This window comes from Hippoglossus stenolepis, chromosome 3 (assembly GCF_022539355.2).
Source record: "Hippoglossus stenolepis isolate QCI-W04-F060 chromosome 3, HSTE1.2, whole genome shotgun sequence".
Lineage (NCBI taxonomy): Eukaryota > Metazoa > Chordata > Actinopteri > Pleuronectiformes > Pleuronectidae > Hippoglossus > Hippoglossus stenolepis.
The window spans coordinates 28,876,398-28,888,441 of NC_061485.1; the positions used below are offsets into that span (position 1 = coordinate 28,876,398).

General features: G+C 43.5%; 1 protein-coding gene across 3 annotated transcripts in view; it reads right to left on the reverse strand.

Annotated features, from left to right (window-relative positions):
* The window catches only part of plxnb1b (plexin b1b), a 97,286-nt gene that overhangs the window by 7,455 nt on the left and 77,787 nt on the right, over positions 1–12,044 (reverse strand). For 2 of the 3 annotated variants that reach the window (XM_035151879.2, XM_035151877.2), the window contains exons 12-28: positions 9,226–10,158; positions 7,623–7,757; positions 7,324–7,446; positions 7,119–7,212; positions 6,801–6,967; positions 6,077–6,228; positions 5,795–5,900; positions 4,371–4,507; positions 3,985–4,161; positions 3,671–3,896; positions 3,099–3,341; positions 2,722–2,901; positions 2,426–2,574; positions 1,241–1,341; positions 684–901; positions 422–600; positions 264–330 (exon numbers count right to left, since the gene is read on the reverse strand). In XM_035151879.2, coding sequence (XP_035007770.2) covers positions 264–330; positions 422–600; positions 684–901; positions 1,241–1,341; positions 2,426–2,574; positions 2,722–2,901; positions 3,099–3,341; positions 3,671–3,896; positions 3,985–4,161; positions 4,371–4,507; positions 5,795–5,900; positions 6,077–6,228; positions 6,801–6,967; positions 7,119–7,212; positions 7,324–7,446; positions 7,623–7,757; positions 9,226–10,158 — 3,387 coding nt within the window. The remainder of the gene's footprint in view (positions 1–263; positions 331–421; positions 601–683; positions 902–1,240; positions 1,342–2,425; positions 2,575–2,721; positions 2,902–3,098; positions 3,342–3,670; positions 3,897–3,984; positions 4,162–4,370; positions 4,508–5,794; positions 5,901–6,076; positions 6,229–6,800; positions 6,968–7,118; positions 7,213–7,323; positions 7,447–7,622; positions 7,758–9,225; positions 10,159–12,044) is intronic. The other variant, XM_035151880.2, reaches the window with a different exon arrangement.

Consider the following 12,044-nt stretch of genomic DNA (forward strand, 5'->3'; position numbering starts at 1 on the left):
AAGAGGCTGAAAAGTTGGGTCATTTTACTTAAACTCTAACAACTAAATTGACACAGGCTTTTTATGTATTTTAACCATCTTCCCTCAGCGTGATGAAAGATTACTTATGCATTTCACAAATGTCAGTATTTTGTCCTATGAACTCCAAATCCATCTATTTCAGAGCTACACTAACCTGAATGGTTTCATTACAGTTAATGGTTGATCCACAAATATGTGATATATATATATATATATAATCTATAAAATATGTGTAGACTGACCCTGAGGAAAGCATAAAGACAGATGGACATCCAGTTGGTCAGCAGCTTCTCCACCACTGTCTCAGTTCTACAGAGAAAAACACACAAGTTATAACACTATAAAATATTTTAAAACCGACCACCATACTTTTCACTCTTCTCCTCCTCCCGCTTCTTACCGTCGCAGCATCAGTTTGGGGTTCTTGGCCACATACTGCTCCACCAGGTCATTCAGGAGAGTTTTGAGGATGTCAGTGAAATATTCTAGTTTGCCATGAAGCGCCACCGTCAGCAGGGAGGCCACATAGGCTCGGTCTCTGGGAGAGAATGTCCGTTGGCTCTCCAGCGTGTGAATGAACTAGAAAAAGAAGAGAGGAGGTGTATTATCTCTCTTCTTGACAGGAAGGTCGCTCCTAGAAAGCTAATTTTGATGATGACTACCTTGGTTAGGAACAGTTTGCTGTTAAGCAGGTTGGACAGCTGCACCAGACCCTGCTCCACCGTCTGCCGCCGACACTCCTGAACGTCCAAATCTCGCCTCAGCGGAGACTCTCGGTGGCCAGGGAAGAAAATGCGTTCAGCATACTTCTTGTAGTCAAGGAAAGGGATCCCTGAGCCCACCAGATCACTGGACACGTCCATCATCTCAGTCATCAGGTCTGTGACAGGGTGAAGGGACAGGGGTCAAAGGTCAGAGGGTCTAGTTAGGTTTTAAGCTTCTCCTGTATATTACATTGAAATGTTGTGCTGGGAACTGCACCGATAGACAGATAAGAGCTGGTAAATACTGACATTGGACAGTGGCGAAAGACTAAAATTAAACTGTGAGGATGTGAGGAACATTTAATCCAGGAACTGTGATGAAATGGAATAATTTCAGGATGTTGTGATAAGAACGCTGATCTGTTGGTCTCCACAAGCTAAAATAAACCTCCTTGTTCCTCTGCGTCTGGATCTCCTCTCAGTCATGTAACGTCACTCTGCTCACACTCTCTTACCTGTGAACTCTTTCTTGCAGCGGTCTCTCACGCTCGTCTCCAAGTTCTCCAGTTGGATCTGGACCTTCTTGTAGTCCCTCAGGGCCTGCTTACTCTTCCTCCTGACAGACACAGATGAGAGCAGCGGGTCAGGAGAGGAAGAGGAGAGGAGGCCAGTAAAACCACTTCTATGTTGGATCAGTGGTAGTACATTAGACTTAGAGAAAAGGCTGACTATAGCCCTTTTACCACTGGTAAAAAAAAACACCAACACCCACAAACATCTTGCTTATGTCTGCAATGGGAATGGAATCAATCAGCATTCATTCCCGGCTCAAATGACTCTGCAGTAGATACAGGTTTTAAACAGCTCTGGCTCTGATTGGAAGTGATGGACACCTGACACCTGGATGAACATTCAAATTTGTTTTTCTTCAATTATATTTTGGCAGACTAGATGCTGAAATGTTCTGTGCAATGTTATAATGCACACTGAACTTCTGGGTGTTGGCACATATAATAACCATTGATGTGTTTGTCCTTGCGAACAACACTCAAAAGCGATTTGTTTCTTTGTATCATGCAAGATGCAACAATAGCAAGACAGTAAGGTGAGAGAGCGTCTCAGTTTCTGGTGTGGTTTATCACAAGGGCAAGCTGGGTCAAAAGAAAACACTGGTGACAGCCAGAGGTGAGTGTCCTGAACCCACATTTCCTCATGTGGTCCTTTATGATAGACCATGAGGTCAAAGTGGTTGACACTGCTCTCCCACTTGCTCTCTCCAACTCTGCTGGTGTTTCACACATGAAGGAAGTTTCACTTACTTGGTGTCATTGTAATGACACTTGTTCATTTAACTGTATCACATGTGACAACATTAAGAAGTAATTTAACATTATAATTTCAGTGCATTCAAAGGTTTTTCTACTACAGACTTATTTAGTCTGGGTTTTAGTCAATAACAATAATAAAAAATAATATTTCTGATCAGACTAACCATAGGGATGGTGTGGCTTTTATAAAGTGGCTTCCATGGAGCTACTTGCAATGCACTAGTTTTCAATGTCATCAAAATATTGCTCCAGTGCTGCTCAAAAATTCCGCCATACAAATAAACAATCAGAACAGATTATGTGTCAGTTTTCTGTTTCAATGTTACCTGCACAGTAAACACAATCAAACACAGACACAGTCCATCCACTGACCTGTAGATGAGCACGATGATGAGGACAATGAGGGCCACGATGGACGCCCCGACTCCGACTCCAATCTGAGCCTCCAGGGGGAAGGTGGACGGGCTGAGGTTGTCATACAGAACTTTACCAAGAGAGAAGTTCAGGTTTCCCATTTGGACCTGACACACACGCGCACACGCACACACACACACACACACACACACACACCTTCAATTAAACAGTAAGAGGCTTCCAGCAGCAGTGATCACACTGTTCCCACCCTCCTGTGTTTACTGTGGCTGCAAAGTGAAAGCAGGTGAACTCACAGTGAACTCTGGGAGGTTGTCGGAACCCTCTCGTTTCTTGCCGTTAGACCCTGGTGTGGGCTGCTGAGGTGGAGGCTCACAGTACAGATGGTTTTTGGTCAAGGTCTTCACAGCACACACACCCTCCCCGATCAACACCACCACTTCGTCCTTAGTGATGGCCAGGTCCAGGTTTTCTCCCTGACAACACGTAAAGCAAAGGTTATATTGTTTCTGCTTTAAGTTCCAGTTCCTGTTGATTTGAAATTGTTTAGCGAGATTGAGACCAAACTGCTGTTTTTTGATAAGTAACTTCTGTTTTTGCATCCTATAGAAGCAATAGTGACATGAATCAATAAATACCCTGGTCAGTTAGTAAAACCAAGATTTCCTCTGACCTCCAGCTGGATGAAGCTGCCAGGGTTGTAGCGGTAGGCCTTCAGAGGTTCCTGCTGGTTCAGGCTGCGCAGGACAGGGTTGGGCTCGTAGCTGAAGGACTGTGGGTTCAAACTGCTGAAGCCAAAGTGCAGGTTGTCCAGCAGGAACTCCACTGTGACCTTTGACCGCCAGACGGAGGAGTCCACCATCGGAGAGTGGCACAGGATAAGGGTGGAGGAGTTCACCTCACAGCGCTCCATGAACTGAGGATACAGAGAAGACGATCAGTAAAGAGAGTGGAGGATGGTTTTCATCAGGTTTTAAGATAAATGTTATTCTGTCACACATACACACTAGGGTTGGGCAATTGGACAAATATATTTTCTTTTGGCAAATTTTTTATTTTAGTTTGCTAATATAATGGTCGGCCTCCTCGAGAATCCATTCAACTCTATGGATAGTTAACCTAGGAACTGACACATATATTGTAGACATCAGAATCAAACACATTTGTATTCTCAGACTGGGTAAAAACTTCAACTTTAGCTTTCAACTTTTTTTTCCCCCAATGCGCTCTTCTACACACACTGACCTGTTTGACAGAGCAGAGTGGGTCTCCAGGACAGACAGGGTCTGGAACCATCCTGACTGGTCTTCTTGGTGTCTTCTCTCTGTCCTCCCTGTATGTAGTCCTCCTCTTCCTTCTCCTTCTCATTTTGCTCTGGCTGATGGACTCGTAGGGAGAGACCGTCACAACCATCCGGGGCTCCTGCACCACGTCCAGATTGTGCCCCGACACATAGATCAGTCGACCACCACTAAACAAAGAAAACAGTTTTAGCGTTCACAGTAAGACCTTTCTAAAGTAGAGAACAGGAGGTCAAAGTTGAGGACTGTGAGACTAACTCCAGGAAGCTCTTGGCTGGAGCAGCGTGGGTGATGTTGGGGTTGTGGGTGTAGCGGTAGGATGGAGAGTGGAGGTGACGCTGACTGCTGCCATAATGCAAGGTGATCCGCTGATCTCCTGTCTTGTTACTGCTGCCTGTCACACACTGAACACTGGAACTTTGCACCTCTGATACACTGTAGTGAAAGAGGAAGAGAAAGACAGACAGATTAATAAGTGATTTGATACTTTCTTTGAGTGAAATAGTTTCTCCTCCTCTCTGGTGCATGGACGTTAGAGGTCAGAGTGAGAAACTGAGCAATAACAACAACTACATTGAATCTAACTTTAAAGCAAAAACCGACTCATCATTTAGCAAAAAAACCTGTCTGTGTGTTTGTCTCACATGTTACAGGACACTCCTCCTACAGTGATGCTGAGGTCAGAGGGGCGGCCTGTCAGCAGGTTTCGGCCGGTGATTGTCAGGGACGTTCCTCCGGCCTTGGGCCCCCTTTGAGGAGACACCCCCATCACGAATGGGTCCTGACAGGACAGAGAGGATGGAAGGAGAACTGCATCAACCACTCAAATGCACACAGGAGCTCAATTTGGAGTTAGTAAGTATGTAAAGTTTATTTGTATAGCACTTTTAACAGAGTCATTTAGTGCTCTACATGGCCAAAAAAACAGAGTTACACCATACAAATATAACAACAGAAAACAAACACACACAAATACACAATAAAAAGATTAATATAGAGTCCAGTAAAGTGAATCGAGCAAGACCTGGTACACATAAATCACCTGAATGCCTCTTTAAACCCATTTTAAATTTTTAATCAGTTAACATAGAAGATGTACAACACAAGATGTCGGTAGGGCATGATGCTATTGTCACGAAAGGCCTGTCATCTCAAGTCTTTAGACAGGTGTGTGGGATATGTAATACATGTAAATTGTAAGATCTGAGAGAGCGAGCAGATGAATAAAGGTGGAGTAGATTGGTTAGATATGTGGGGGTTGATGGTGCAGTGAATTTTGAACAGAATTCTGTAAGTGACAGGGAGCCATTGAAGAGAACTATGTAAGTATGGGTGTAATATGGGACCATGTATTTGACCTAGTGAGAAGTCTTTAACCAGCTGAAGTTTGTGCCAGCAGTTTATTTTACCTTGGACTGAGCACTGACTTTTCACCAGAGCCTGATTTTACTGGCTGCTTTAAGCTAGTCGAAAATAAGTGGCATTCATGAAGGCCGCAGATATGTGCAGGAGCCATTTAATCCCCAGTTTGTCCACCAGAGAGCACTGCTGCTACACTGCAACACACTACACACATCACTGCTCAGCGTCGTACATATTTTTAATGATAATAAACTACGCCCCTCATTTCTTCTCTTCTATAAACTAAATAAGGCTAAAGGGAATGTGACAGCTGTGGAGGCTCCAGTATATCCTGTGTATATGTATGAAAGTGAGCATATCACTGTAAATCAAATATCTCTGGGGTTTGGACTGTTGGTCAGAAAAAAACTAGCATTGTGGAAACATCACACGTTGTCCTGTGGGAAACTGTGATGGAAACTTGTAACCATTTTCTGACATTTAACAGAATTAATTATTAAGTAAAGAGGAAACCAAGACAACAAATGAAATGTTTAAAAAAGTGTCAGCAGCCTAGTTCCATGCTGATGAATGCATTTTTGTAAGTGTGTGTCACAGACAGCTCAATATTTTTCATTCCATTTCATTTCCTGTTTTTGCCATATGCTACAATTCAGGTCAACACAACCTAATCAAATGCAGAGTAATTTAAATGAATCTAATGTACCTGGTAGCTGAATGTCTGGCTGGACAGACCAAACTCTCCTCCACTGACTTTCACAGAAACATGGCCCACCTTCTCTCCTCCACTGGCTTTGGTCCTGCATACGATCCTGGAAGACAGACATCACTTTTCATTTACTTGGACATAAGGTGAGGAACCTTCCTCTTCATTTTACTATTCATTGATATTACACAAAGTAGTTCAGAGCAAGTATTGAAAATGCTGCTTAATCCACACAGAATTATATTAAATCCCTTAAAAAAAAACACAGCAGGTGTTGTATACCTGGAGGAGACCTCATAGAGGCTGGGGATGACGGTGCAGGTCACTCCAGCTACTGATACAGAGTCAAGGATGTCTTCAGCCTTCTGGCCCAGGTTGGAGCCGGATATGGTCACCTTGGTGCCTCCTTCCAGCAAACCGGAGAGCGGCTCAATCTGAGGCAGGTACAAAAACTTTTGTAATGTTTGGGGTATCTTTTCTTTTAATGATTTATTTCAAGGTAAGCATATTTGAATTTTGAAACACTAATGGTAAAAAAAGGTCTGATTAGAAATCATGCCTATAAGAATCTCAAGTTTCCAACACTACAGCCGTTTTCAGACGTGAAATCCAGACGTGTTCACAACAACACATATCTCCAGAGGGTTCAGGTGAGAGAGGTGCAGCATGTAGAAGCAGGATGTAACGTATTCATTTCGCTGCAGGGATCATACGTTTTTATTTACAGCGCATTGACACTGGCGTTGGCCCTTATAACAAAAAGCTCTCGACATCTTCATTTGTGTTTTCTACGTGTATATTTTTAATTTTGTGCCTGTCCGACTCGCTCGGAAGAATCCTCTGGAGGATCTCCTGCTGTGTTATCACAACTGCTCATTCGGACATTCTCCAGAGATATTATTTGCATTCTCACTTAGAACCCCCTCCGCAGAACATCAGGAGATTATTTGTTCAGTGCATGTCTGAAAGCAGCTTGAGTAAACAGGTAAGTGAGGCCTGTACTCACAGAATGGAGGACTGGGGCAGGACATGTGTGCTGTGCAGGTTCACTGCAGGAGTCTGAATAAAGGCAGCTGGCCTGAGCAGTGCCACACCACACACAACCATACTTCTTGTCAGCTGTATGGCAGCGGCTGCAGTCAGATCGGCCCACAGAGCAGTTGTACAAAGTCACTGATGGCAGGAGAGACAGAGAATAGTGTATGTTGAGGATTAAATTACATTGGGTCTTTGGAGATAATAAAAATAACACAATACAATAAAAATATGTATACATATAAATAAAAATCTAATAAAGTACAATCAAATGTAACTTTGGCCTCACCATAGAGATCATTAGAGCTGTCCACATGGAAGGTGTCCCTCCTCTTCACATACACCATGGCGTTGTATTCCTCCACTGGAGCGGAGTACGTGTACTGGACAAACAGCAAATGGTTTCATTAAAAGAGACACTCATCTGCTACTTGTTACACAGTCACAATAAAACACATCAATGTGTGACAATGAGTGGCTGCACATTATCAGACCTGGTGTAGCTGACAGGTAATGTCAAAGTTGAATTGATTCATTTCATCAATTTCCACGTAGGCGTCCACCACCACCGTCTGCCCTTCAATGACCAACACACACTCGTAGTCCAGGTCTGTGTCCTGAACACGCAAAAGACGTATATGATAGAAATCACTGGACAGTTAATAGGATCATTTCTGAGATGGTAAATGGTCTGTATTTATATAGCGCTTTTCTAGTCTTGATGACCACTCAAAGCTCTTTACATTACAGTTTGCCATTCACATACAGTATGTTCATGCTGCGTGTGTGTTACCTGATAGAGGTGCAGGTTGCGGGCTAGTAAAGTGATCTTCCTCTCCACTCTGACAGGGAGCAACGATGAACCCTGGACCTTCTCCACACAGGGACAAGCTGAAGAACCCCAGCTGACGAAGGAGCCCTCATCCCCCTGTTGTTCAAGACACACACACACACATACAAAGTATGAACACACAAATCCTTTCGTCCTCACTCTCTTGTTTGCATGACTGTAGTAGATGCTTTTTTGAAATTTTTTGCATACTACAGCTGGAGGGGGCACCAAAATTGGGAATTTATTTTCATTAAAGCTACAAAGCTGGAGAAAGCTGCCTTGATAATGTCCTATTAGAAGATAAGGAAGCGTACAGCCATTCTGTTGAACATCACTTTCCTTTCTGTTGCCACATCTGGCACTGCCACCCCTTCACACAGAGCCGTCACATTCCACACTGTTCTCCTCTGTGGTTCTCTGATTGGTAGAACAGTAGGGTGTCCCTCTGTCTTCAAGAGCCTCCTGAAGACTCACATCCTCTCCTGACAACATGTCTAACTAGCACTTACTGTGCATGTCTTCACCTGATCTCCTGCACTTTGTCTTATTGAACAGATTTAGCCCTTTGTACTTAATTCAAGGTCTCCTCCTTTGGAAATTCCCTCCTACTTCACCTCCTTCCCTTTACCTGGCCTACTGCTTCCTGTAGCTCCAACCACAGAATCTAAACAAGAAGCCAGCTCACCTGGATCAGTCTTTCAGAACCTGGCTGGTTGCATGGCGGAGGCCTAATTTTTCAAAGTTTGCACTGTGTACATAACAATAAACCAGTCTAAACAACTCCCTATTTAAACAGTAGATCGGGAACCCTGAGACTGTGCTCATCTGTCCTGGCAGACTCACAATTGAACCAATATTTACCAGTGCCAGATTATTGTAGGCGAAAACAAGTATTATCAGCCTAAATGTTCATCCTAAAATTCCTGATTAAAAATGTACTGATGATTATTTTGAGGTTTCTTCATATATCTGATCTTTTAATTCCCTATTTGCCTCTGCACTGCTTGCGATCTTCAGGTAAGGGTCTGCTGTCACTTCCTGACTCTAGGCTGATCTAGATATTATTGATCTTGTATCTCTATTATTGTTATTATCATCATTAATTATATACTTCCTTCTGTATTTTTACCTTTTTTTTTTTTTGTTGTGCAGCACTTTGTACTTTGTGTTAAAAAGTGCTCTATAAATAAAGTTACTATTGTTATTATCATTATACTTTCATACACATACGAGTTATGTCCCTCCGATAACAGCTTTTAAAAAACTGTTTCCTGTAGTTATTTAGTTCTTGTCAAGTGCAATTCATTTTCATCTCAAACTCAAACAATCGTCTTTTTTGGAATCAGTTAATGAAGAAAAATAACAAAAAGAGCACAGGTGTCAGACAGCAAAGGAGGAGCAGGGAAACAAGGGCAGAGCAGGACGCTGGTTGAGCTTTGGTCCCATAGCAGGAGTAGAAAGTCCATTCAGGAGCTGAGAGCGCTGAGAGGCTGCTGAAGCTTTGAGAGGAAGAGTAGAGGAGGAGAAGAGAAGGAAGGACGTGACAGGAGGCGGCTGAACTCACCGGGAGGAAGGCATCAGCCGAATCATACTGGTAGTCCAGCTCTGAGTCAGTATCCAACAGGTGGGGGTACGATGGGGCTGCCTGGTCAACCTCACCATCACCTGAGAGCACAGTGGCAGCTGAAAATGTGGCTGTGTCATTTTCTGACTGGACAGCTCCCTCAGCAGGGACATCCACTTCTTCCGTTGGCCAGAGGAGCACCTCAGGGTCAGCGGCTGGGATACCTCCCTCTGAATCTTGCGTGGGCATCAGGATCGGTGGATGGGTCAGGTCTACATAGAAGGAGGGCTCAGAGTAAGCTGGTTCGTCCACTGGGTAAGGCGTTGGCAGGGGGAAGCCAGATGAGTTGGGGGTGGGAGGCTCAGCCAGGCTTAATGCTTCCTCAGCTTCCTGGGTGTCATTGGGGGGGGACTCCGTCACCACCCCCAGGGGGAAGGAGTCTGGTATCATCAGAGGCATTGCAGGGTCCAGATCTCCACTTAGACCATCAGCCATGGTGACAGGCAGTAACTCTGCAGCCACCACTGCAACAGTGGGCGTAACCACAGGACCTGCAGTTACACTCTGAGTGACAATGATGAGCTCTACCGCTTCTGTCTCTTCTTCCTTCATGGTGGTTCCCTCTGGAGGTGTGGTCGGGGCTGCTGTAGTGGGTGGCAGGGTGGCGACCGGTTGAGGGGGCAGGGTGGTCAGCTCAGGGCTGCTGGTGGTTGTGGGTGGACTAGTGGGCGTGTTATGGGTGGTTGGCTCAGGAGTAGTTGCTACAGTGACAGGGGCTGCAGTTGTTGTCGTTGTGGCGACAGTTGCTGTTGTTGTGGAAGGTGTCATGGTGGTTGTCATAGTGATGGTTGTCGGGGCAGCTGTTGTGGTACTGGGTGTTGTGATGACTTTAATAGTTTTAGTTGGGGAAGGAGCTGAGGTGGGGAGCTTAAACTGGGGAAGGGGGGAGGAATGAGGATAGGGTGAGACATAAAAAAAAAGGAAATAACCAATAACTGAATTTAAATGTGATGTTACACACATGAGCTGCCGTTATTGACACATGCAGATCAATGATGCTTGTTTCAAATAATGCAGGCTTGTATTGACGAATGAAGCACAACTAATCATCATGAGGATTAATGAATGTATGACAGGAAAACTGACCATTCATACATACTCCTGTTGAGTTCTGATAAATCTTTGGGTTCAGACCAACACATTTAAGATTTGTTACCTGTTTTGTTTTATAACATTAAGTACAGCGACTGTACTGTGCAGCAGGAGAGAGTGTGCAAAAAATAAAAATGATGTTTTACTCCTTTCATATTCTCTCTGCGTCCTTCAGTAAGATTTTGACCCCTAGCAGCACTATGGAGCAAAGTTTTTAACATTTTGTTTGTATCTAATGCTTCAGAGTAAGTGCACGCACCCATGTGTGATGCAATAATTATTTTTGGCAGTGTTTCGTGCCACTTCACCAACTTACAGCTGGTGGAGGTGTCATGCCGAGAATACATAACAAAATTAAGGAAAGAAGAAAAAATGCTAACTAGCCAATATTATTGCAAATTATGTAAGTCATAAAAGCTATGTGTTTTTTGTTTTATAAAGAGGAAAAGGGATTTACCTGTAAATGTTAGGAATACACACTGATATGGTCAGAAAAACTGACCACTGAAAATGTGGGATTATGATTGGCTGACCTGACAATTAATTTATAGTCAGATTTTCCTTTAGCCTCAGCGTACCCTCAAGTTTGCTCTGTATTGTTGATTACAAGGCCAAAACACTTGATGACGCTAAGGTGCACAACTGAGGTTATGTCCCTAACATCGGCTGGAGGCCGCTAACATCTAATGGTAGTTGGTAATTTATATTGTGCAGAGGACCTTTAAATGTACAAAGGATATTCACCATCTTGTCCTATATTCTAAAATATAGTCATCTGACTGTTGAAGCAAACAAGTTACGATACAGGTGTTTATTCTAAGCTCTAAATTTCATTTAACAGTTATATTTTTTATTAGCAGTGGAGTACTCCATTCCTGTGCCTGTTATTTCATTGATTTCAACCTCACTGTTGACTGTTGAACTAATGCTAACGAGGAAAGCGTCAACAAGCATCAACAGGAAATGCAGTGCATTTGTCGTTTAAACAAGACATGGCCATGTTTATTAACTTTTGACGGTGTGTAAGGTGTAATTAAAGCTTGGAGCAAAGGAAAAGTCAGGAGCAGCCAAAACCAGTTCTAACATGAAGACAACATGTTGCTGTTGTGCAACAAACTACTCATGATTGGTTGCACCACACACAGGTACAACAGTTTGTTGCATTTCTGACAAGGTAAACTGCACCTTATGTTGCCAAATCAAAACCAGCAATTGAGACGTTTTGTAACTTTAAATCTGAGTCAATTAAACATTGCAGTCAGTGTTGCTCCATTCATTACAATCCACCAAATCTGTAACCAAAGCTCTCTTGACATCTCCGTCGGTACCTCATACACGTATGGCACCGCTTTTTCATCCTGAGATCTTCTTATCGCCCGCTCCCCCCCACCCCCCAGTTATGCATCTGTCGCGTGTTAGAAACGTCATCAACACACCCACTTACTTGCGGTGAATCCTGTGGAGGATCTCCTGTGTTCTCACATCGGCTCATTATTATTAACATTATCTGGAGTTTATCCTAGGGGGCTGGTCGGAGAAACTCCAGAGAAAGCAAGGAGCCTCTCATTCATTCAAACACATTTGTTTTCTCCGGAGAATGTCCAAACCTTATCCATAGTTCAGTACATTTCTGTAAGCAGCTTGAGAGTGGTGACAACTCAACGATA